Source organism: Strongylocentrotus purpuratus, unplaced genomic scaffold (assembly GCF_000002235.5).
Source record: "Strongylocentrotus purpuratus isolate Spur 01 unplaced genomic scaffold, Spur_5.0 spur5_scaffold_19, whole genome shotgun sequence".
Lineage (NCBI taxonomy): Eukaryota > Metazoa > Echinodermata > Echinoidea > Camarodonta > Strongylocentrotidae > Strongylocentrotus > Strongylocentrotus purpuratus.
Window position 1 is genome coordinate 30,113,088 of NW_022145604.1, and position 25,379 is coordinate 30,138,466.

Consider the following 25,379-nt stretch of genomic DNA (forward strand, 5'->3'; position numbering starts at 1 on the left):
CGGAGAGTGACGAGCCGAGCTGCCATGTTCTGAACTCGTTGCAGATGGGCTATTTGATTTTGAGGAAGGCCAATATACAATGAATTACATATATCCAAACGACATGTAATAAAAGAATGAACAATCTGCTAAGTGGCTTTCTGATTCAGATATTTTCTGATCCTCCAAATATTGTGAATATGGAATGATGCTGAACTAACAACATTTGAAATCTGAGATTTCATGGTCATTCCAGCATCAAACAAAACTCCAAGATTACGAACCTGATTAACACATTTTATTTCAGAGTTGCCAATGATGATCTTTGGTGCAGAAAATTTACTCAACTGCCTGGCAGATCCAATCAACATGTGCTCAGTTTTATCTTCATTCAACTTCAGAAAGTTAGCATTCATCCACTGACTAACCGACCTAAGGCATGACTCAAGAGTTTTTATACCAATATCAACATTACATTGGGATGGTTTTAAGTACGATTGAGTGTCATCTGCGTAAAAATGGTACTGTACATTGTGCTCTATTATCACATCACGCAGAGGACTCGTTTACACTGTAAATAAGACTGGAACCAAAACAGATCCTTGGGGAACAGAATAATCTTGATACACAGGTTTAGAGATTGAGCCACCAATACGGGCATGCTGAGGGCGATATAATAAATATGATTTACAACAGCTACCAATAAAGTTATATTCACATGTAGAGTCATCATCAACAACAAAATCTTGAAAGATATACAGATCGGAAGTATATTAAAAGAAAGGTTACTTTTTAGAAAGGTTCAATCATTCTAATTGCTCTAGGAATATAAATTCTAAAACAGTCTACAAAACTCCATTATAACGGATTCCACTGGATGTTATATATACATATAGGCTACTTATTTTATGAAGCCTCAGAAAAAACAAGCTTGTTAGAAAGCTTTAAAAAAGGATGTTTGTGTGTATGTGTAATTGGGTTTTTACAGACGTTTATCAATCAGATCTGATTATTTACGCCTGGGGACCGACCTTTAAACGTCACCATCCGAAAGACGGGACTCAGTTTCAAACCTGCATCCTCGGCTGAATCAGTTTGTAACTTCCATTGTTAGCTGGATTACAGGCGCACGCCAGTACAACGCCCCGGAGATGGGTCCATTTTCAACGAAATATTATGTTATTCAAAAATTGTCAGCGTGCCTGTTTTGACTAGGAAAAAGAGGTCTAGTCGTACACATCTCACCCCTCCCGTCTTCATACGGCCCTGAAGACAGTGGTATCATACAATGCCAGAAATGGGGAGTAATCCGTTATATTCAATGGAATATATATAGTATATCAGGAGTGCAGAGAGCGATCTCTCCTGATCGGTACTGATGGAGAGAATACCAACTTAGCTCGGGCTTCTCAATCTTGTAATCATTGACGAGGTTCTGGACATGCTTCAGCTCGTTAGTGTACTCATCAATGCTGACCAAACCTAGATCGTGCTTCACATTGGCTATCAGGATTGTATTCCATTGAGACACAGCGGCGAATAGAAAAAACCCTAATTTCGCTGATTCATATTTTACAACACCTTGTTTGTCAATCAATCGTATTGTATCACCAGATGCGATGATCAGGTTATCATTATAATTAGTAATTTTTAAAGGAACATACCCAACACATGGTATCACCCTGACCGCCTGCCCCCCTGCTGGTGAGAATACCTGGATCTTCTGGGTTTTGCAGTAGCTAACATAGATCTGATCATCAGCGTCCACAGTGAGGGTAGCAAATTCACCTTCATCGACACTCAAAGACTCAAACACTACATTTAACTTCGTGTACTCTAGTGTGTACAGTTTGATATTTGTGGGGCCATCAAGTATAACATACCGACCATCAGAGAGAATCCCTATTCCACAAATCCACACATGTTTGAGAACTGTCTGCTGGATCTGACCATCAGCAGAGACGATCTCCACGCCACCTGTCAAATGTCCCACTGCCATTCTACCATCTGGTGTACTAACCATGGCATTAATGCTACCCTTGCTAGTAGGCAAAGCGATGCTCTTTGCAACTGAATTTACGATGTTACCGAGAGTTAGCTCGTCCATTCCATTTTTTCTCATAAAAGTAACAATTTTCCCTTTCTTGCTCGATTGCATCGGCTGCTTGTAGTCAGGATCTTCTTGTTTCAAGGCCTCTTGTAAGTCTTGACGTAGATTGTCGTGTGCAGCCAAAGCATTCATATCAAACGGTATCTTTGTCCTATTGGTTACCACGTCAGCTATGTTGGTCAAGTGAGTGATGTGCTCCTGAGCTGATTTCTTCATTTCGTCCAGTTCTTTCTCTACTCCTTCGGTCCTAACCTTGACTTGAACAATGAGGATATCTTTCTGTTCTGTCAGCTGCCGGACCGATTCTTCATATGCTTTGTTGATATCATCTGTACACTGCGTCTGAACATTGCTCACACGCTCCTTCTGTTCATCAATGAAATCAACATATTTCTGAAGGAAAGAGCGTTTTTTGTCCGCCTTGGATTTGAGGTCCTCGACACTCTTCATATGGCTGCTTTCATAAGCAGCTGCCTCGATGACCCGATGTCCTTCGTCTTTATGCTGCATGACAACACACCTGAAGCAGGCAAATCTCCTGCAGTCGGAACAGAAGCACTCCTCATCCTCTTTGGGGTGTTTCTTGCATTTACGGTATCTACGCACTGACACCTTCCCTGATACGATCTCACTAATGGCTAAGACCTCGTGACTGATGAAGTTTTGCCAAAGAGAGTGTGCATTGTGGCAAGTGATACAGAGATACATGCCACAGTCTTGACAGTAGACAACAGCTTGGGGTTTGTCCTCGGATTTACAATTCGTGCAAAACTGATGTTGATTCTTCACATCCTCTATGAGAGACTTCAAAGCTAGATTTGTCGGTAATTTGCTGACATCTTGGTTTAGCACCTGGGTTTCAGCTCTGCAGACAGGGCATCGTAGCATCTGGTCGTTACCATGCACGCATTCCAAGAGATTGTTCAGACAGGCCTTGCAGTAGGTGTGCGAACAAGACAGGATCTTCGGATCGGTGAAGGTATTCAGACATACAGGACACTCCAGACTTTGAGCAATGACATTCTTGAATGCATCAGCCATGATTCGATTTCTACAGGAAAACGAGATAAAAGAAAAGGAAAAAACATAATGATTAGTACGTGTAGCTTCGATTCATCTGACGGTATAAAAGAGGAGTGTATACATAATCCTCACGTCTTTCCCTACATAATATAACGCGTAAAAATATGATATTCCGTGTTATCTTGATAAAAAATGAATCATGTTATTCATCAACTGACTTTAGTAATACAAAATGAATTAAGAAAAAACTTTTTTTCTTTTGTCGCTCATTATTAAATGGGGGAAAATGATGATGATGATAATGATAATTACAATAGTAATGGTAAATATAATAATACTAATAAAATAGATAATAACAATCATCATCATAATAATAATGATGCCTTGTTTAGCCAGATCTTCATCATTACACATTCTGTTTTCCCCGAAGGCGCGATATCAGTCGGTAGAGCAGTGGTCTCGTAATCCGGTGACCCGGTGACCCGGGTTCGAAACCAAATCGATGCGCCAGTGCCCTTTGGTAAGGCATTAATCATCATTACCAGGTCCCTTGGAGAGGACCTAAAGCAGTCGGCCGTCTGGTTGCTTACTAATAAACATTTATGCTTTCTTAGCATTCAGGTAAAATAACCACCACCACCACCACATTACAAGGCCCTGCAATCATATTACTATCCCGGCTTTAGCCAACATAGCATGATAATGTACTCATAAGCATTCACGGAATTTCTTTCTGCCAGGTACCTTTTCACTTTGAACCTGGGATGGGTGGAGAGTAACTATGCAATGTAGAATACTGTCTAGCCAAAGGACATTAGTGCCGTGGTGGGACTCGAACCGCGAACCAGGTAATTCACAACCAATCAACTTATCCACTAGAATAGACCACAACACCTCTACATGAATCGCAACTAGTCATGGTAGTAAAAGTTTCCTGAAAATCCGACGTATACATTACACCACTTGAAGCTCATGTATGGTTAAAGGTAAACCGTAAAAAACAAAAAAATTAAATTCTAAACCAGTCTCATAAATGTGGTTAACCATTTACATTTCAGCACTTTGGCATTGAAAGAGAATCCTTACATCATTTCTTAATTAATCTAAAACCAAGTATTAGAAAATTATGACCTCTGAACGAAAACAAATGTGATCCGTGATCTACCTTCAGATAGGATGCAGATGAACACACCTTTATTCTTAACATGGAGTTTAGGCTTTGAACAACTCTAAATCTTAGTGGGCAACACTTTTTATTAAAACTAATAAAGTATCAAAAGCAGTACTCTATATACATATACTGATGCACACTGGAATATACGATTAAAACAAAAATCATCATGTTTGTATAGAGAGAGAATTATATAGATTCCTCCAGGGGCGTACGCAGGGGGGGGGGTTGGGGGTTCAAACCCCCCCCCTTTGGTATTTTTATGTGTGTAAACCCCCCTAAAAAAAACTAAACCCCCCCCCCTTTGTATTTTTTTTTTTTAATTTAAAAAAAAAAAAAAAAACGTAAAGTGACCTTACCCCCCCCCCCCCCCCTCAACGAAAAAAAAATGTCAAATTTTCAAATTTCGAGACAAAAAAAAAAAAAAAAAACTGTCCGTTTTTTTCGGGACACACTGTATAACAATTTAAAAGGAAATTGTTGCAAATTGTTGCAAATCTTTGCTGCATTTCTTTTTTTAATGCCTCGGTCTGTTCCCCTCATTTCATATCGATCAGTCTAGGTGTTAAATCAAATCAGTAAAAATGTATACGGTATGCCTTTACAATGTGGCGGTCCACTGATCATAAGTGGTAGTAAAACTGAATTTATATAGTCTCTCAGTCTATTTTTAGTGACTGGAAATTCCCATCAACCTTAGATCGCCCAATTAAACCAAGCCAAGCATTTTGTATAGAACAAAGGTGTGCCCTGCGTCCACCCCACACACAATACAACGTTTTCTAAATGGCGTTAGTGCCGGTTGTCGATTCGGAACTCCCACTATTAGATAGAGAGTCAAGTGAAAGAACCACTCTACTATACCTCCACAACTACCACACCTATGTTAATCACGTAAGCTGAAATGTTAACCAAGTGTATTCATATCTACATAACATTATAATAATAGTAGTTTATTACGCATTTATTATACTAATCACAATAACATACCAAAATCCACCCAGGACAGACAAACACTGAGAAGTTTACGTATGAACGATATCAATATGATCACAAGTTTTTTTAAATGCGACAATTGTTACTTCCGGGTTCACGATCAAGTACATTAAGGAGGAAGGGGTGCAGCCTGTTTCTTCATGGTATACCAAAGTAACCAAACTGAGTCTAAAAGGCCATTCTCATATTGGTGTTAGCTCAAATGGTCTCTGTTAATCACCTGCAAGACATATAATATATAACACTGAATTCAACAGTATGTAGCCTAGAGTTCAGTGATCTAGACCCAGTTTAACTATTTCAGTCTAAGGAAAATGATGATGTTATAAACCAGATTTTAAAAAGCCTCAAAGGTTACCAAGTGTCTACCTTATATTGTATTTATACGTCAATGTAAAACGGAAATATTAAACAAAAAATACCGAATTTGTGCTAGTATTGACACAGACATTTTAATTTACTCACCTCTTTCCCCGCAACTACGTATCGGTCTATGTGTTATATAGAATCAGTAAACATGACTGCTCTTTGCCTTTACAATGGACTGGTTCACTGACCATAAGCAATACTATATACATGTATGTATTTAGATCTTCAATCTATTTTTAGGTTCTGGGTAATCCCAACAACCTTTGACATCCAAAAAGTGATAGCACAATAAAAACTCGATCTCGGAGATGGCGCTAAACATGCTAAACAGATCCGGAAAGGCGAATAATAAAAAAAGATATTCAATCTTAATAATAATAATAATAATAATAATAATAATAATAATAAAAATAATAATAATAATAATAATAATAATAATAATAATAATAATAATAGTAATAATAATAATAATAATAATAATAATAATAATAAATTACATTTATATAGCGCTTAATACAAAGTTTCTAAGCGCTTAACAAAAAATTAAATTAAAGTAATGTTAACGTACAAATTACAAGAATATAATACATGATACATAATTATAATAACAAATTCCTAATAACAATCATACAATAATAATAGTTAATATTTACATAACGCTTTATAGTTAAACAAACAAAATATGATTACATTACATTACATATTAAACAGATAAGTCTTAAGTTTACTTTTGAATGTCTCTAAGGTTGGGGACTCGCGTATTTCATGGGGAAGATTGTTCCAAAGTTGGGGGCAATCTTAGATCTTTACATTTATTGGCCTATTTATCTGGTTGAGAGAGCTAAGAGGTTGTTCGATTAATTATATTTTTAGGTTGTTTATTTTTTGGGGTTGTTTAGCGGCCAACGTTTCATAGGCCTACAAGACATGGGGTCGAAAGAGCTGCGCCCATACCCATCCCCCCCCCCCCCGAATTTTAAAGTTGCAAATTATGTTTTCGGGCAAGAGCAACCGACACCTGATTCTGGTGGTTGCGTAATGTCTTAAAAGCCTATTATTATATTTATATGTTTATATTTTATTTTGTATGTCCTGATATATACTTTTGTACTTCAAACCAGTACAATTTCATTCAGGGTAACATTTTTTTCCTGTTATTCTTTCATTATTTTTGAGATCAACAAAAATAAATACTCAATTGGAAAAAATGTAAATACATATTGACAAAAATATTTTAAGAGCATGCTCAGTTTTTACACAATAAAGAAGGCGTGTCGAGTACGCCCTCTAGAACAATACATTGCAAAGAAAAATAGTCGAAGAAAGTTAAAGAAAATGAAATAAAAGGAAAATAAATTTAGAATAAGTAAGTTAGAAACGTATTGCAACAATTTAAAATTCAGCCTATAACTGAGCTGTATAAAAGGGACTATATAAATATATAAATGACAATGAAATGGTAATATAGGCACTTTAATACTGTGTGACTATTTCTTTCTTAAGACTGGAGGTTGATATTCCCACTAACCCCCGACAAAATGAGCCCGTTCACCTATACTTACTCTGCTAGCCCCAAAATATATCTGGCATAAATACAATCATGCAGCTTTAGGGATTCTCGGTCTTTAATTTTGACTCCATGTAGAAGCCACAGAGTTCACTTTCTCCATTCTGTTTCTCTTATTTGATTTGATTTGATTTGATAAGGTTTTATTCGAATATTCAACAATACAGCTGGAAGCTGATACAAGTGAATTTACAAGGTAAAAATAATTCCATATTCCACCGGGCATGGTGGCTCAGTGGTTAGAGCGCCCGCCTCATGAACGGGAGGTCGTGGGTTCGAACCCCGGCCGAGTCATACCAAAGACTTATAACAATGGGACCTTCTGCCTTCTAGCTAGGCGCTCAGCATATTAGATTGGAGAAGGGTAGTAATAACATATTGTGTTATGCAGGGCCCGCTGGAAGAGCAGTTTCATAACTGAAGTGGCTACCCTGGGTAAATAAAACGTTATTATTATTATTATTATATAAAAATATAATTATATGCTTTAACACTTTTAAATAAATCCAGATATAAACAGTACATAGTAAATAAATCATAAATAATGAAAACAATAATAATAATGAGTTCGGTTTGCTTACTTGGATATGAAATAAATAGAAATTCAAAGGGTGTAAGGTCAGGTATACAGTTTGAGAGTCGGAGCAGGACATTTTGATAATGTATTAAGAAAAAAAATTATTATTGATCATTAAAAAATTGAAATTAAATGATTAAACTGTAATATTTACATGAAGTATATATACAAAATAATTCGATAAAATACAATTATTAAATATTGTTATGTATGATCTTCATGAATACGTGATGTAAAACCCGGCTTGAAAACATAAAATTACATTTATTAAATTAAATTTATTAAAATAACATTAATAATTATTGCATTGATCAACTTGCATTTATCAAAGTTGAATTTAAAAAGTCAGATAATATACATTGTTCTTTTGAGTTGCATAGATAATATTATAATTTAGTTGCATTTTATAATAATTTATCGGATCAAAATTGCATTTAACTAAATTATATCTCCATCTCTATTTGTCTGCTTTAAAAGAAAAAGAACTTATTACTAAGGCTGGATTGCCCATTAAGGCGGGAAAGAAGAAGAAGTAATGTATATATTTTAATTTTTACCCGATGACATAATTATTTTTATTGAAGGTTTACTTTTTCTCTTGAGTTTTTCTTACGCTTTGTTTCCTTTAAAATCATCTGCCACAAACGATTGTCGTTCTTAATTATGGTCATATTTCTGAAATTAGTATGAATTGAAAGCAGTTCTGTTATTCTTATTATTACCATCAGCATGATAACTGTCATCATTCATAATCATCATCATCGGGTGTTTGCATAGCAAACACCAGAACATTTTGGAAAAACGGACCCATTTTAATGGTATTTTTGTTAAAAGTGAGACCCATAATTGTTAGGGATTTTTATGTGGGAAAGTGACCCATTAGAGCGGCAGACACTCGTATGTGCTAATATGTGAGCCCCCCCCGTACATAATAGACCCAGATTCTTGTTCTCTCTTACACACATACATGTTCATAAAAGCCTCTACGCATCCACTATTCCGACCATCATTCCTTCTATTCCTTCTCTCTTAAACCATCTATTTCCTTCAGTCTATCTTTTTCTATCTACATCATGTACGTTCCTTCAAATTTTCCAGTATATTTTGCAATTATATTTCTATATCCCTCTCAAGTTGGTTCTACAAGCTGTACAAAATGAATTCATTTCATAGTTTTTATGATATTCCGACAGTTTGCTGGTCTGAAACATTTTCAACATTTAACTTTATAGTTCAAAAGCAAATTCAAATTTAAAGGGCAATATACTAATATACTATTTAAAATGTATTTTTAGTCAGAGGCGGTACTCGGATAGGCGCCCATTTTACTTTTAAAAAAATGCCCTTTTACTGTTTAGTAAATTCTCCTTTCCCTTTATCATAAGTGCCCCTTTTCAGGTGCCAGCAGTACCCCCTTTCTACCTCTGATAAATGCCCCTTTTACTGAGACAAGTGTCCCTTTTGCTTTCTGATAAGTACCTCTTCTCTTTTCTCATAACCCTTTTTCTAATAAATGCCCCATTTCCACCTTTGATAAGTGACCCTATCAAAATATGATAGGTTTCCCTTTAACTTTTTAATAAGTGCATTTTTCCTTCTAAGAAGTGTCCCTTTTAAGTTTTTTATGAGTTTCCCTGATTACGGGATATTATTAATATTTTCGTGTATCAAATTTATCAAATTTGCTTCAAACGTTCTCCATTCTGTTACTGTCATTTCCTGCTTTGAAAAATAAAATGATTTCAAAGTTGGAATGCCCTTTAATGCGACTCTCTTGCACAAAAGCTCTTTCAACTGTGCGATGTATGAAATTGATGTACAATTCAGACTGAATTCGATGTGAATCAAAATTTATTTCAATTCAATTTCAATTTATTTGCTCATAAAAATCCAGAAAACACATGCGAACATTCATAAATCAACATGATACAAAGGGTAAAATTCACCAAAAAAAATAATAACAAAGTATACATTGGATTATAAGTATGAGAGGGACAGCAAGAAAGGAACAAGCCTTGTGATTAGCTGACCCTGTAACATAATACATTAAAGACGCTACAAAAAATAACAAATCACTTACTACAACATAAAGGGGGAGGGGGTGCCTATACATTTAAACAAACAAACATGGTGAATACCTGTCTAAAATAAAGTGCCGAGATTTTGACTTAAAAACATTTAACGAAACTGCTTGTTTAATATCTGAAGAACGAGAGTTCCAGATTTGGGGTCCATGAAATAATATTGAGTTTTTAAAAGATGAGAGCCTCGGTTTGGGTAAATGAAAATCATTAGCATTTCTTGTATTGTATCCATGATATTCATGATTGAACTGAAAGAATGTTTTGATATAGTCTGGCAAGAGGTGATTGTTACATAAGTACATACATATAAGTACCTGAAATACATACATATCATGAAATTTCAATACACCTGATTCAATAAATAGAGGGTTGGTATGGGCAAGGTAAGGTGCATAAGACATAATTCGTATTGCACGTTTTTGTAAAATAAACAATCTATCAATGTGATTATTACTTGCACTACCCCAGGCAAAATTAAGGTACGGGTATACAATATTGCATAATAAATCATTTAAAAAATCTCCTTTGGAAATGATCTTAAACAATACATTATTCCTATATTTTTTGCCAGCTGATTGCACAGACTATCAATGTGATTTTTCCATGTAAGTTTATGATCTATTGTAATGCCTAACAATTTTACTGACGTTACACACCTAATATCTGTATTGCACACTCAAATTGAAAGATTATCTGGTATCAATAAATTACTAAAAATAATATAACTGGTTTTTGCTTCATTGATTATCATTTTATTTGCTTAAAACCACTCAGATATTAATTCAAGTTCAGAATTGAATATATTATGTAAGTCCTGATAGTTAGGATGGGATAAAAACAGACTGGTGTCGTCAGCAAACATAATACAATGTAATAATTTAGATACTTTACTAAGATAATTTATAAACAAAAGAAACAACAGTGGTCTAAAGATAGAACCCTGTGGTACCCCCACATGAGATAGTCCCTTGCTGTGATTTGCATTTAGAAATGTCAACATATTGTTTTCTATTTGATAAATAACTTTCAAATAATTTAAGTACAATACCTCTTTATATGCCATATAATTCAAGTTTGTGTAATAAAATAGCATGATCGACTGTATCAAAAGCCTTCTTCAAATCTAAAAACATTGCAATCATATATTTCTTGTTATCAAGAGCAGTAACAACAGTGTGAACGAAATCAATAAGAGTCGATGAAGTTGAATGTCCAGGACAGAAACCATATTGGTTCAAAGATAATATATTGCACTTGCTTATAAAATCGAATAATATATTGTACATACATTTTTCTAAAATTTTAGAGAAAATTGGCAAAATTGATATGGGTCTGTAATTTGCAACATTTTCACTTGAACCATTTTTTATATACAGGAACCACACGAGCAATCTTTAATTCATCAGGAAATATACCTAGATCTAAGCATTAATTGAATATCACACAGATGGGTTGACATAAAATATGTATAGATTTCTTTATAACCTTGATACTTATATCATCGTACCAAGGACTGCAATCAACCTTTATATTAGACACAATATCAATGATCTCGGTACATGTGATTGGTTTAAAATAACACGTACTAAGATTCCTATCCAAATAACAACAAAATTCAAATTTAAATTATTGCCCTGATCAACAGGATATTTCAATTCAGATACAATATTAATAAGATATTCATTAAATACATTACAAATTTGGAGGTATCATATAATACCTGATCATTAGATATTAAAAATACTCACATTGAAAGATAATCTGGTATCAATAAATTACTAAAAATAATATAACTGGTTTTTGCTACATTGATTATCATTTTATTTGCGTAAAACCACTCAGATATTAATTCAAGTTCAGAATTGAATAGATTATGTAAATCCTGATAGTTAGGATGGGATAAAAACAAACTGGTGTCGTCAGCAAACATAATACAATGTAATAATTTAGATACTTTACTAAGGTCATTTATAAACAAAAGAAACAACAGTGGTCTAAAGATAGGACCCTGTGGTCCCGCACATGAGATAGTCCCTTGCTGTGATTTGCATTTAGAAATGTCAACATATTGTTTTCTATTTGATAAATAACTTTCAAATAATTTAAGTACGATACCTCTTATGCCATATAATTCAAGTTTATGGAATAAAATAGCATGATCGACTGTATCAAAAGCCTTCTTCAAATCTAAAAACATTGCAATCATATATTTCTTGTTATCAAGATCAGTAACAACAGTGTGAACAAAATCAATAAGAGCCGATGACGTTGAATGTCCAGGACGGAAACCATATTGGTTCAAAGATAATATATTGCACTTGCTTATAAAATCGAATAATATATTGTACATACATTTTTCTAAAATTTTAGAGAAAATTGGCAAAATTGATATGGGTCTGTAATTTGCAACATTTTCACTTGAACCATGTTTTATATACAGGAACCACACGAGCAATCTTTAATTCATCAGGAAATATACCTAGATCTAAGCATTAATTGAATATTACACAGATGGGTTGACATAAAATATGTATAGATTTCTTTATAACCTTGATACTTATATCATCGTACCAAGGACTGCAATCAACCTTTATATTAGACACAATATCAATGATCTCGGTACATGTGATTGGTTTAAAATAACACGTACTAAGATTCCTATCCAAATAACAACAAAATTCAAATTTAAATTATTGCCCTGATCAACAAGATATTTCAATTCAGATACAATATTAATAAGATATTCATTAAATACATTACAAATTTGGAGGTATCATATAATACCTGATCCTTAGATATTAAAAAATCAATATTGCACTTTTTATTTACACGACTCATTGCACAATTAACTATGTTCCAAGTCTTTTTCATATTCCCTTATGCTGTTGAAATTTTTTCCGTGAAATAGTGTTTATTAGTCTGCTTTATAAAAAAAGCTGCATAAGTTGAATCGGTGTGAATCAAAATTTATTTGGTAAGCAATATAAAAGTATTTACAATACCTCATGAAAGTTTGGGTAGCTACCATATTGCAGTATGTTGTCTTATATCCAAAAAATAGAAAAATGATCTACATGTAGTAAGGAGAAAGGCATAATAGACATTATAACTGCATAAGAAACAGGAGTACATTTCATATATATATATATATATATATATATATATATATATATAAAACAGTAGTATATAATGTTGCACAAGCTCCCTCTAGCATAACAAAACTGCTACCCCTCTTATACACACTTGCACGCCAACCCCACCCTATTAAATTTGATAACATTTACTTCTTAGGGGGTGTTTGTCAGGTAATTTGACTTGTGCTTCCCCCTCCCCTGCAAATCATCTCGTAGACACCACATATTTCATATTCTGTTTTGTTAATACATGTGTTGAACACATATATGTTTACTTCATAAAATGTCGTATAAATAACTATATTTTTTATTCGATCCAATTCAATCTATCATTGCTAGTAAAAAATAACATACATACGTGTACATGAAAAAAATACAATGTTACACACAAATAATAGAGTACATGTATATACATTGGAACAAATATATCAAAGTTGCTTGGTAGGTAGTAGCTAGCAGTAACCTGTATAAGTGACCGAGCTTTAAAAAGATATAATTCAGTTTCAGTTTAGTTTAGTTTCTTTTATTTCAAATGAGAAAGAAACAATACATTAACAAAACATAGCATATTTACAAAATTGATATTCGTGAACAATAAAGACATCTACACAGCATAAGTTTGTATGGCATTTACACTAAATAATTTCGAAATTACATGTGAAAAAAGAGAACTCAATAAAAAGCATATAGCTTGTAGAATTTAAGTTCCTCAAAATTATTTTATCATTCATAGTAAGGTAGAAGTATATAATAATTAAAAAGCAGATATACAGACAAAAATAATGAAATGATATGAATGATGAATGGTAGAAAGAAGATAACTAGGAAGAGAAGGTAAAGAATGGGAAGAGAGAAAAGGAAGTTTTAGAATAGAATGTTCAAGGTCGGGAAAAATAATATAGTTGTGCATTACACGTACGAATTCAATAATAACAATTTGATATGTTTTTTAAAGCTGCCACAATTTTTAAGCTGTTTGAGATTCTGATCAATGGTGGTCCAGAAGTTTGGTCCTGTGTATGAAATAGATTTTGGGGCGAAAACTCTCCTGGGCCCCGTCTTACAAAGAGTTACGATTGATCCAAAACAATCGCAAGTCCTCCAACCAATCGCAAGTTTGGAGTCTCCTATCTCTTATATACATAGTTGTGATTGATATCAACTCTTTATTAAAGACAGGGCCCTGTTAAGAGGAAGATGATAGTTTGCACGTGTTGCGTGTCGTGTTTGGTATGTGTGTATAGCGTCATTTTTTGTAAACAGTTCAAATATGGCTGATGGGATTTACATCACCGTTCATGACATAATATAACATGAAATTTTTATTGACAAAAACAAAAGTAAGCTGCTATTTCCCCCTTCCTTGCCAGACGGAAAGTAAACAAAGAACACAAACAACAGCTTATCAAAGTCTTTCAGATGAAAACATCAACCCTTATGTTTGACATTTGCTTTTACAGTACTTTTGCAACGTACATCATGCAATCAATAGGTCGGCTTTAAAAACAAACCTCTTGGAACACAACTAGATAAATTGTTAGAAGTAGAAATTAAAATAAAAAAGTGGCATTCCCTCTCATGATTCTTGGGAAAATATAAAAAGTAGTTCGAATAATCGGACAGTGATCTGAAATTCAATGTAGAAAGTGAAGGAAAAATATTCAATGTATTTAACAGCAATATATACAATTTCCATTACTAGGATGATTACCTCCTACTGTAAAATAATCTTTTAGTCCTCAATAATGAAATTGTGTCTACATCATTTATATATTTACAACAGCTACTAAAAATGTCACATTCATATGTAGAGCCATCAACAACAACAAAATCTTGAAAGATAAAGACACCAGAGGTACATTAAAAGAAAGGTTACTTTTTGTATTTTAGAAAGGTTCAATCATTCAAATTGATCTATATACATGATCTAGAAATATCATTTCTAAATCATTCATCAAAACTCCATTTCATCTAGTTCAAGATAAAACTGATTCCACTGGATGTTATATATATCCTTACTTTATGAAGTCACAAAAAACAGGCCTGTTTTGCTGGACTGGCTCGAACATACCAGCAGAAAAGGGCTTCCCTTTTTAATACAGAGAGCATTGTCTTGAAAGTTGTATTGCTGTGTCTTTGAGAACAGGGACGCCGTTATCAGGTGGGCTGTATAACGTGCAGACCACCTTATAATTTCGTTAGAATTGCCTTTATTTATTTATTTATTTTCAGGTGGGCTGTATAACGTACAGACCACCTTATAATTTCGTTAGAATTGCCTTTATCCGGTGGGCTGTATCTAATACAGACCACCTTATATTTTTGTTAAAATCACCTTTATTTATTATTTATTTATTTTACTTATTTCGACCCACTTTTTAGTGTACAAGATAATTTGAAAATGGCTCAATCAAATATCTTAAAATTTGGTACACATATGTATAGGCATTAGAACAAAACACAGACATTTTTTCGACCTTGACCTTGACTGATGACGTCATCTAGGCGCCATTTTGTGAAATTTTCTGAAAATCAACTCATGATCATATCTTCATAACCAAAAGCCATTTCTCATTCATATTTATCATGATCAAGGTCAATATCAGTCCGGTCAATTTCAGATCAAAAAACGCGCGCGTGCGCGTACGTCCGCGCGCAAAATTTCAAAATGCTCAAAATCGTCTAAAATTTATTTTACATACGTTTCAGACCATTTTAAGCATTTCATAAAAAATCCCGCACACGCGCATGCGCGCGCGTTTTCGCGCGTAACACCATTACATAACATAGAATCGCCATTTTTTATTCATTCATGATATTTCATATATTTGTTTGTACAATTTGATACCACGTTCATATCTTTATGACCATTTATAACAAGATGAGCGTCCATTCAAGATAAATGTCCGTGCGCGCGAGCTCTTTTAATACATAGCATATATGGGCAAAAACAGGCCTATACAAAATGCTTTATAGCTCTTTAGAATGCACCGAGACCCTCAATTTTTTTTCATATTCGGATAGAGTATGAGTCTGAGATGTGATTTCATGTCTTATTTGGCCATTAAGTATATCGTGTCATCATCATATTGACCTTGGAACTCAAAATACGAATTTGCATATTATGACGTCAGCATATTTATTTAAAATTGATTGTATCTCTGTAAATATTAATCGATTTTCTTCCAAATTTCGATATGATGTAGCTGAGACAATTCTCTACAGTCTTTGTCATCACCATTTTTCATTTTGATGACGTCATCATAGTGAAAATTACGATTAAAGGGCACATATCAGAAATTTATTAAGTTGCGTGTTATGACTATGGAAGGTGAATTTCGTTCACATCATTAATCTACATGACATTGTTTTTTAACAGTATCTCGCTTATTTTTGCTCTATTTTGTGTCAAATTTTAGTTGACCAGCCCACCTATACTTGTTCCAAACAAGTATTATATGTCTAGTTTATTTTTCCTATTTCGAACCACTTTTTTGTAAGCACGATTACTTGAAAATGGCTCAATCAAATGCCTTCAAATTTGGTACACATATGTATAGGCATATGTACAAAGAACAATAACGTTTTTAAGATTGAACTTTACTGATGACGTCATCTAGGCGCCATTTTGTAAAATTTTACGAAAATCAACACATGATCATATCTTCATAACCAAAAAGTATTTCTCATTCATATTTATCATGATCAAGGTCAATATCCGTCCGGTTAATTTCAGGTCAAATAACGCGCGCGTGCGCGTACAACCGCGCGTCAATGCGCGCGCAAAATTTTGAAATGCTCAAAAGCGTCTCAAAATCATTTTGCATACGTTTTAGGCCATTCTAAGCATTTTATAAAATATCGCGCACACGCGCATGCGTGCGCGTTTTCGCGCGTAAAACTATTGCACGACATAGAATCGCCTTTTTTTTTCTTTTATAATGTTGCACATATTTTTACAAACAAATTGATACCATTTTTTGTCTCTTTATGACTATTAATGACGGAATGATCGACCGTTAGACATAAATTTCCGTGCGCGCGAGCTCTTGTAATACATAACATATATGGGCAAAAACATGCCTATGCAAAATCCATTGTAGCTCTTTAGGATACAAGGTGACCCCAATTTCTTTTTCATATTTTGATTGAGTATGAATCAGAGATATGATTTCATGTCTCATTTGACCCTCAATTAACTCATGACGTCATCATAATGGCCTCTGAACTCAAAATTTCAATTTGCCTATAATGACGTCAGCATATTTTTGGAAAATTGATTGTATCTTTCTAAAAATTGATCGATTTTCTTTAAAATGTTGATATGTTCTAGCTGAGACAATTCGCTACAAATCCAGTTGTCACAATTTTTCATTTTGACAAAGGCATCATGGCGTATTTTTGCGATTAAAGGAGGCATGTCAATTTTTCACATTTTGCGTGTATTCTCTATGGGACATTACTTTTTCTCAAAACTTGATTCTACATTCCCGTCTTTCGCGAGCAATATCTACGTCGGTTTAGCTTCCTTTACGCTGAACTTCGAGTATGTTGTAGCTGAGACAAAAAGCTATCTCAAATGTACCCTTCATTTTGTCTCAATTTTTTGTTGGATCAGCCCACCTATACTTGTTCCAAACAAGTATTACAAATCTAGTTATATTTGAAATGGTGATAGGGACCGCCAGGGTGTTGCCCTAAATTAATCGACAAAAAAGGGGGGCTGCGGGGAGTGGTCTATCTAAAAACAAAATATTATGCGAAATAAAAAGGTTCGGTCGCAGCCCCCCCCCCCCCCCCCACACACGTCTTCCTGCGGGCTTGAAAAGAGCAGTGCCATACAATGCAAGTAAGAAGTCATCATCTGTTAAATTCAGTCGAATATATAGAGTCTATCGTGAGTGCAGAGAGCTATCTCTCCTGATCGGTACTGCTGGAGAAGGTACCACTTTCTCTCGGGCTTCTCAATCTTGTAATCAACGATTAGATTCTGGACATGCTTCAGCTTGTTAGTGTACTCATCAATGCTGACCAAACCGACATTGTGCTTCACGGTGGCTATCAGGATTGTATTTCCTTGAGACACAACAGCACGTAGAATACCATCTAATTTCACTAATCCATATTTTACAACACCTTGTTTGTCAATCAATCGTATTGTGTTACCAGACGCAGTGATTAGGTAATCATTATAACTAGTAATTTGTACAACTTCATACCCAGTACAAGGTATCTCCCTGATCGCCCTTCCCCCTGCTGGTGAGAATACCTGGATCTTCTGTGCTTTCTTGTAGCTAACATAGATCTGATCATCACTGTCCACAGTGAGGCTAGGAAATCCACCTTCATCGCAACCCAGAGTCTCAAATCTAACATTCAACTTTGCGTACGCTTGTGTGTATAGTGTGATATAATTGTTTGAGGCATCGAGTATTACATACCGTTCATCAGAGAGGACCCTACTCCAAGAATCCCCACGTGTTTGAAAACTTTCTGCTGGTGCTGACCATCAGCAGAGAAGATCTCTATGCCACCCGTCCAACACCCCACTGCCATCCTACCGTCTGGTGTACGAACCATGGCACTCATGCTATTCTTAGTAGGCAAAGCGATGTTCTTTGCAACTGCACTTACGATCTTACCAAGAGTTATCTCGTCCATTCCATCGTTTCTCTCAAAAGTGACACTTTTCCCTTTCTTACTCGATTGCATCGGCTGATTGTAGTCAGGATCTTCTTGTTTCAAGGCCTCTTGTAAGTCTTGACATAGAGTGTCGTGTGCAGCCAAAGAATCCATATCTAACGGTATCTTTGTTATATTGGTTACCACGTCAGCTATGGTGGTCAAGAGAGTGATGTGCCTCTGAGCCGATTTCTTCATTTCGTCCAGTTCTTTCTCTACTCCCTCAGACCTACCCTTAACTTCATCAATGAGGATTTCTTTCTTTTCTGTCAACTGCCGGACTGATTCTTCATATGCTTTGTTGATATCATCTGTACACTGCTTCTGAACATTGCTCACATGCTTCTTCTGGTCATCAATGAAATCGACGTATTTCTGAAAGCAAGAGCGTTTCTTATCCGCCTTGGATTTGAGGTCCTCGATACTCTTCATATGGCTGCTTTCATAAACAGCTGCCTCGATGACCCGATGTCCTTCGTCTTTATGTTCCATGACAACACACCTGAAGCAGGCAAATCTCCTGCAGTCGGAACAGAAGCACTCCTCATCCTGTTTGGGGTGTTTCTTGCATTTTCGGTATCTACGTACTGACACCTTCCCTGATTCGATCTCACCTATGGCTAAGACATCATGACTGATGAAGTCTTGCCACAGAGAGTGTGCGTTGTGGCAAGTGATACAGAGATACTTGCCACAGTCTTGACAGTAGACAACAGCTTGGGGTTTGTCCTCGGATTTACAATTCGTGCAAAACTGATGTTGATTCTTCACATCCTCTATGAGAGACTTCAAAGCTAGATTTGTCGGTAATTTGCTGACATCTTGGTCGGGCACCTGGGTTTCAGCTCTGCAGACAGGGCATCGGAGCATCTGGCCGTGACCATTGCGTTCCAAGACGTTGTCCAGACAGGCCTTGCAGTAGGTGTGAGAACAAGACAGGATCTTTGGATCGGTGAAGGTATTCAGACATACAGGACACTCCAGATTCTGAGTAATGACATTCTTTAATGCCTCAGCCATGATTCGAATTCTACAGAAATACGAAATAAAAGAAAAGGAATGAAACCCATAATGATTAATATAGCTTTGATTAATCTCATCGTATTAACAAAGAGTGTTTATCATTTTCATTTCGTCTTTTCCCTGCAAAATATAACGCGTACAAAATATGATATTCCGTTTAAAGCATCTTGATTAAAAATAAATCATATTATTCATCAACTGAATGTAGTAAAAAAACAAACCTCTTTCATAATATTGTCGCTCTTCATTCAATGTACATGGTAATGGGGAAAAACGATGATGATAATGATAATACTGTAACTGTTTCACATATGTTAGATAAGTATGGAAGACCACTGCGTTGGAAAGACGCCAAAGAAATTGGATAAACGTTGGAAGGTTACTTTATACTCCTTGACTGCTATTAGAATTGACCGCTGCTATGGAAGTCTGTTGTCTGCATAAAAACTTTCTTGTTGAACCAATAGTGAACCAATAGGTGTTGTTACGAATATGCAAATGAGATGATTCGGGATATGCTAATTTCAGATGTTGCTCGAGTTGAGTATAATAAACCACGAATTTGGATCAAAAAGTAACAATCGTCTTGATTTTCTTATTGTATTAATTTTATTTTAAGCTGTGGAAGGGGACAACGTGGGTTAATTGCCCCGACCCTACAGTGTTGAATCAAAGATACCCTAATTCCCAGGACAAACAAACACTGAGAAGTTATACGTATGAACGATATCAAATATGATAATGCGCCCAACGTTACTTCCGGGTTCACGATCACGTGCATTAAAGTCTTACGGTCGGGTTTCAAACTAGATCTGTTTTGTTTAAGGGAGCTCACCCATACGCCATCCTCATGTTGGTGTTAGCTCAATCGCTCTTCACTAATCATTTTCGAGTCATCTAGACCACTAAATTCAACAGTACATGTAGTGCAGCGTTCAGTAATTTAGACCCACTATTCTAACTATTTCAGTCTAAGGGAGATGATGATTTTATAAAGCAGATAAAAACAAAGCTCCCCAAAGTGTCTGGGACTCTGCCAAAAAAATCATTTATGAACAGTAAATTATTATACATCTTATGAAAGAGTGTTTTATCCCAAATCATTAGGTATCATTTTGTGTGGTAAGGTGTTCACGCTTGGATAAACAGGAGGCATCGTTTGCGAGAGTGCAAAAATCGACTTGCGCCAAAGTGATGCCTACAGCATGTATTATGTTGGGATTAGCGGAGTGAGAGAATGAATTGAATGTCTCAAATGTAGAAGCAAAGGCACACACGCACACACACACACACACACACACACACGCGCGCGCGCACATGTTCGTTGAAATTTGATATTCGATATTTAATATGTGTGGCACGATTAATTTTGTAAGGGATGTTGTTTGGATCTGCAAAAACCGATTTAATACCTAAATCCCAATCGTTTTATTCAAACATCACATCAGCAACTTTGGCGCAAGTCGATTTTTGCACTATCGCAAACAATGCCTCCTGTTCATCAAAGCGTGAACACATACCACACAAAAATGATACCAAATGATTTGGGATAAAACACTGTCATAAGATGTATAATAATTTGCTGTTTTTCTTTTTACTCATACTGTATATATACGTCAATGTAACATATAAATATGACGAACAATTACCGAATGTCTTTTATTAATGACACAGACGTTTTAATTCACTCACCTCTTTTTCCGTAACTACGTATCGGTCTGACGTCTAGGTGTTATTATAAATAAGTAAACCAAACATGACCGCTATTTGCCTCTACAACGGACTGGTGCACTGATCATAATCAGTACTATATGTATGTATCATAGAGATATATACTACTAAGTATATGTCTCTATGGTATGTATTCAGTTTGTCAATCTATTTTTAGGTACTGGGAAAACCCGATAACCTTTGACCGACAAACAGATTGAGACTTTAATCGTCCAAAAAGTGATCGTCCAATAAAAACTCGATCCCGGAGATGGCGCTAAACATGCTATTAACACATCAGCAAAACCGGAACAGGTTGCATACAGTGTGTGTGTTGGTGTGAAAGGGGGTGTGGGGCGGGCCGTGAGCTAGAGGGGGAGGGGTGTCATGAGTTTGTGTGGTGCGAGTTGAGGATGTGCGAGTGTGTGATTGGGTGGGACTATGTAAAATTCATACCTTCCTATATTGTTATTTTGATTATAAACTGTTATATGAAAAGAAAAATGTACAAACATGTATAGTTTGAGATTTTTATATTACTTATTGTGATAATTTCTTGTAATGTGATTCCATGAGGAAGGAAATAAAATATCATTGAAATAAAAAGGGAGAAAAGTATCTAAAAAAGATATTCATTATCTTAGATCTTCACATTTATTGGTTTACTCATCATCTGGTGGGTAGAGCTAAGAAGTTTCAGGTTGTCAACTTTTCGGGCACGGTCAACCGTCACCTGACTCTGAAGGCTGCGTACGATTCAAACAGCCTATTATTATATTTATATGAACATAGTTTATTTGTATGTCCTGGGCCCTTTCCTTTAAAGAGTTGCGACTGATCCAAATCAATCGCAAGTCCTCCAACCAATCGCTAGTTTGCATTCCCCTATCTCTTATGTACATCGTTGCGATTTATTTCAACTCTTTGTAAGATGGGTCCTGATATATTGAACGAAAACAGTTCAGTTCCATTAAGAGTAACATTTATTTCCTTTCATTCTTTCAAAAGAAAGTAAATACATATAATGACACAATCCATTATTTTGAGAGCATAATATAGAGAAGGCGTTAATGATAAAAGCATAGCCTTATGTTGCGTACGCCCTGTAAACATTTACATAGCAGAGAAGAATAGGGGGAGAAAGTTAAAGAAATTGAAATAAAAGGAAAATACATTTGGAATAAGGAATATGCATGGAGACGTACAGCACTAATCAGATAAAAGCTAGCCTTTAACTGATCTATATGTATGACAATAAAATAGCAAAATGGGCGCTATAACACTGTATGACTGATATTCGAGCTAGACTTTACCTTCCCCCTACCCACCCGTCGAAAAATGGGCCAGTAAACCTAAACTTACTTTGAAGCCCCAAATATTGTTATATCTGGCTTAAATATAATCATTTTAGGCGCAGCTTTAGGGATTCTTGGTCCTGAATTTTTACTTCACGTAGAAGCAACAGAGTTAACTTTCTCCATTCTGTTTCTCTTATTTCTCTGCTTTAAAAGAAAAGAACTTATTACTAAGGTTGGATTGCCCATTAAGGCAGGATAGAAGAAAAAGTAATATATTTATTTTTATTTTACTTGATGACATAATAATTTTGATTGAATTTTAGTTTTTCTCTTGAGTTTTTCTTACGCTTTCTTTCCTTTAAAATCGTAAGGTTTAATGCCACAAACGATTGTTGTTCTTAATTATGGTCATATTTCTAAAATTAGTATAAATTGAAAGCAGTTCTGTTATTCATACTATTAACATCATCATGATAACTGTCATCACTCATAATTATTATCATGAACATTTTGCAAATTTAACATATTTTGAAGAAACGGACTCATATTTAATGGTATTTTTGTTAAAAGTGGGACCAATGCTTAGGGATTTTTTGGGGAAAGTGACCCAATTAGAGTCGTATGGGTTGAATTTTTGATCTTGTTGATTATCTATTTAGTCAGGTATTTGCTTATCGAGCACTGAGGTTAAATGAGTTATCATCCCCATCACGTTCATCATCACTACCACCATCACAATTATCATATTAAGCATCAACATAATCATCATTATTATTATCATCGTTATCACCGTCATTATCATTATCATAATCATCATCACCATAAACATCAACATCATCAACACAATCATCATCATCATCCTCACCATCATCACCACCATCATCATCACCACCACTCTCGTCATCATCATCATCATCCTCATCGTCATCATCTTTATCATTATCAACGTCAAATTAGAGAGGCACACACCCGTACGTCCTAATATGTGAATACCCCCCCCCCCCCGTACACAATATACCCATATTATTGTTCTCTCTTACAAACACACATGTTCATGAAAGCCTCTACGCATCCACTATTTCGACCATCCCTCCTTCTATTCCTTCTCTCTTAAATCATCTATTTCCTTCAGTCTATCTTTTTATATCTACATCATGTATGTTCCTTCGGATTCTCCTGTATAGTTTTGTCGTAATAATATGTCTATATCCCTCTTATGTTGGCTCTAAAAGCTGTACAAAATGAATTCATTTCATAGTTCTTATGATCTTCCGACAGTTTGCTGGTCTGAAACATTTTCAACATGTAAGTTAGTCCAAGCAGATTCAAGTTTAAAGGGCAATACAACCTTGATATCAAACTACTGTACAAGAAAGAAGAATAATCGGACAAGAAGGCTAATAAAGGTTCGAATAAAAACTGACAAAATATAAGAAAGTTATGATTATTTTATTTCAAGTGGTAATCACATTATGTAGCATCGGATAATTGTCCAATTTCTTTCAACACAAAAATGAGTAAAAAAATCAATTTGACAAATTACAAGATTGGGGGTCTACTTTTTTAAACAGGACCTATACTACTATGCTATTCAATATGTACTTTCAGTCAGAGGCGGTACTCGGATAGGCGCCCATTTCACTTTGAAAAGTGCCCTTTTACTTTTTTTTAGTAAATTCTCCTTTCCCTTTATCATAAGTGCCCCTTTTCACGTGCTAGCAGTACCCCCTTTGTAACTCTGATAAATGCCCCTTTTACTATTAAGACTAGTGTCCCTTTTGCTTTCTGATAAGTACCTCTTCCCTTTTCTCATAACCTTTTCTAATAAATGCCCCATTTCCACCTTTGATAAGTGACCCTATCTAAGTCTGATAGGTTCCCCTTTAGCTTTTTAATGAGTTCATTTTTTCGGTTGTAATATTTTACCCCATGTAGAAGCCACTGAGTTCACTTTCTACGTTATGTTTCTCTTATTTTTCTGCTTTAAAAAAAGAACTAGTTAGTAGGGTCGGATTGCTCATTAAGGCTAGATAGAAAAAGAAGTAATATATATATATATTTAATCTTTACCCCATGACATAATTACTTTGATTGCATTTTAGCTTTTCTTTTAATCTTTTATTACGATTTGTTTTCTTTAAAATATTAAGGCTGAATACCACAAATTCAATTTTAATTCAATTTTATTTCTGTTTCCAACAAAACATTACAATTTCATTATGATCATTTACACAAATTAAGAAATACATATTATATAGAAACAGAGGGGTCCTCTAACTAAATAGCAATGCTTTTACAATAATATGTGGACGATGTGGACCCCTCAAATAATAGTTCGGAATAATGAGTAAATAAATTAACAAATTCCGCATTACAAAAAAGAAATAGAAGGAAAAAAGGGGGATGCTAACAGAGACAAAAACGGGACAAGAGAGTACTTTAATACATGACATAGATAGGAGGACACGGTCACATCACAAAAAATAGACAATAAAGTGAGAGATCTGGGGTACAGAAAAATAATACAAGAGGATGAACTTCATGTAGGGCTGTAAAGAATATGACAAACGATTGTTGTTATTGATTATTTGCATAAATTGAAAGCAGTTTTTGTTATTCTTACTATTACCATCATCATGATAAATTCATCATTAAT

At 35.0% G+C, this 25,379-nt stretch overlaps 2 protein-coding genes across 2 annotated transcripts; both read right to left on the reverse strand.

Annotated features, from left to right (window-relative positions):
* Positions 1-1,297: 1,297 nt before the first annotated feature.
* Positions 1,298-5,806, reverse strand: LOC105440083 (RING finger protein 207-like). Its single transcript, XM_011669839.2, has 2 exons — positions 5,745-5,806; positions 1,298-3,140 (listed from the first exon to the last, which is right to left on the reverse strand). Exon 2 carries the CDS (start codon positions 3,128-3,130, stop codon positions 1,298-1,300), a length of 1,833 nt encoding a protein of 610 aa, XP_011668141.2. The 5' UTR covers positions 3,131-3,140; positions 5,745-5,806.
* A 12,077-nt stretch (positions 5,807-17,883) lies between these two features.
* LOC590689 (tripartite motif-containing protein 59-like) lies at positions 17,884-19,712 on the reverse strand. The gene is made up of 2 exons (XM_030989910.1): positions 18,452-19,712; positions 17,884-18,086 (listed from the first exon to the last, which is right to left on the reverse strand). The coding sequence occupies exons 1-2, from the start codon at positions 19,710-19,712 to the stop codon at positions 17,884-17,886; spliced, it is 1,464 nt and encodes a 487-aa protein (XP_030845770.1).
* Between the last annotated feature and the right edge of the window lie 5,667 nt (positions 19,713-25,379).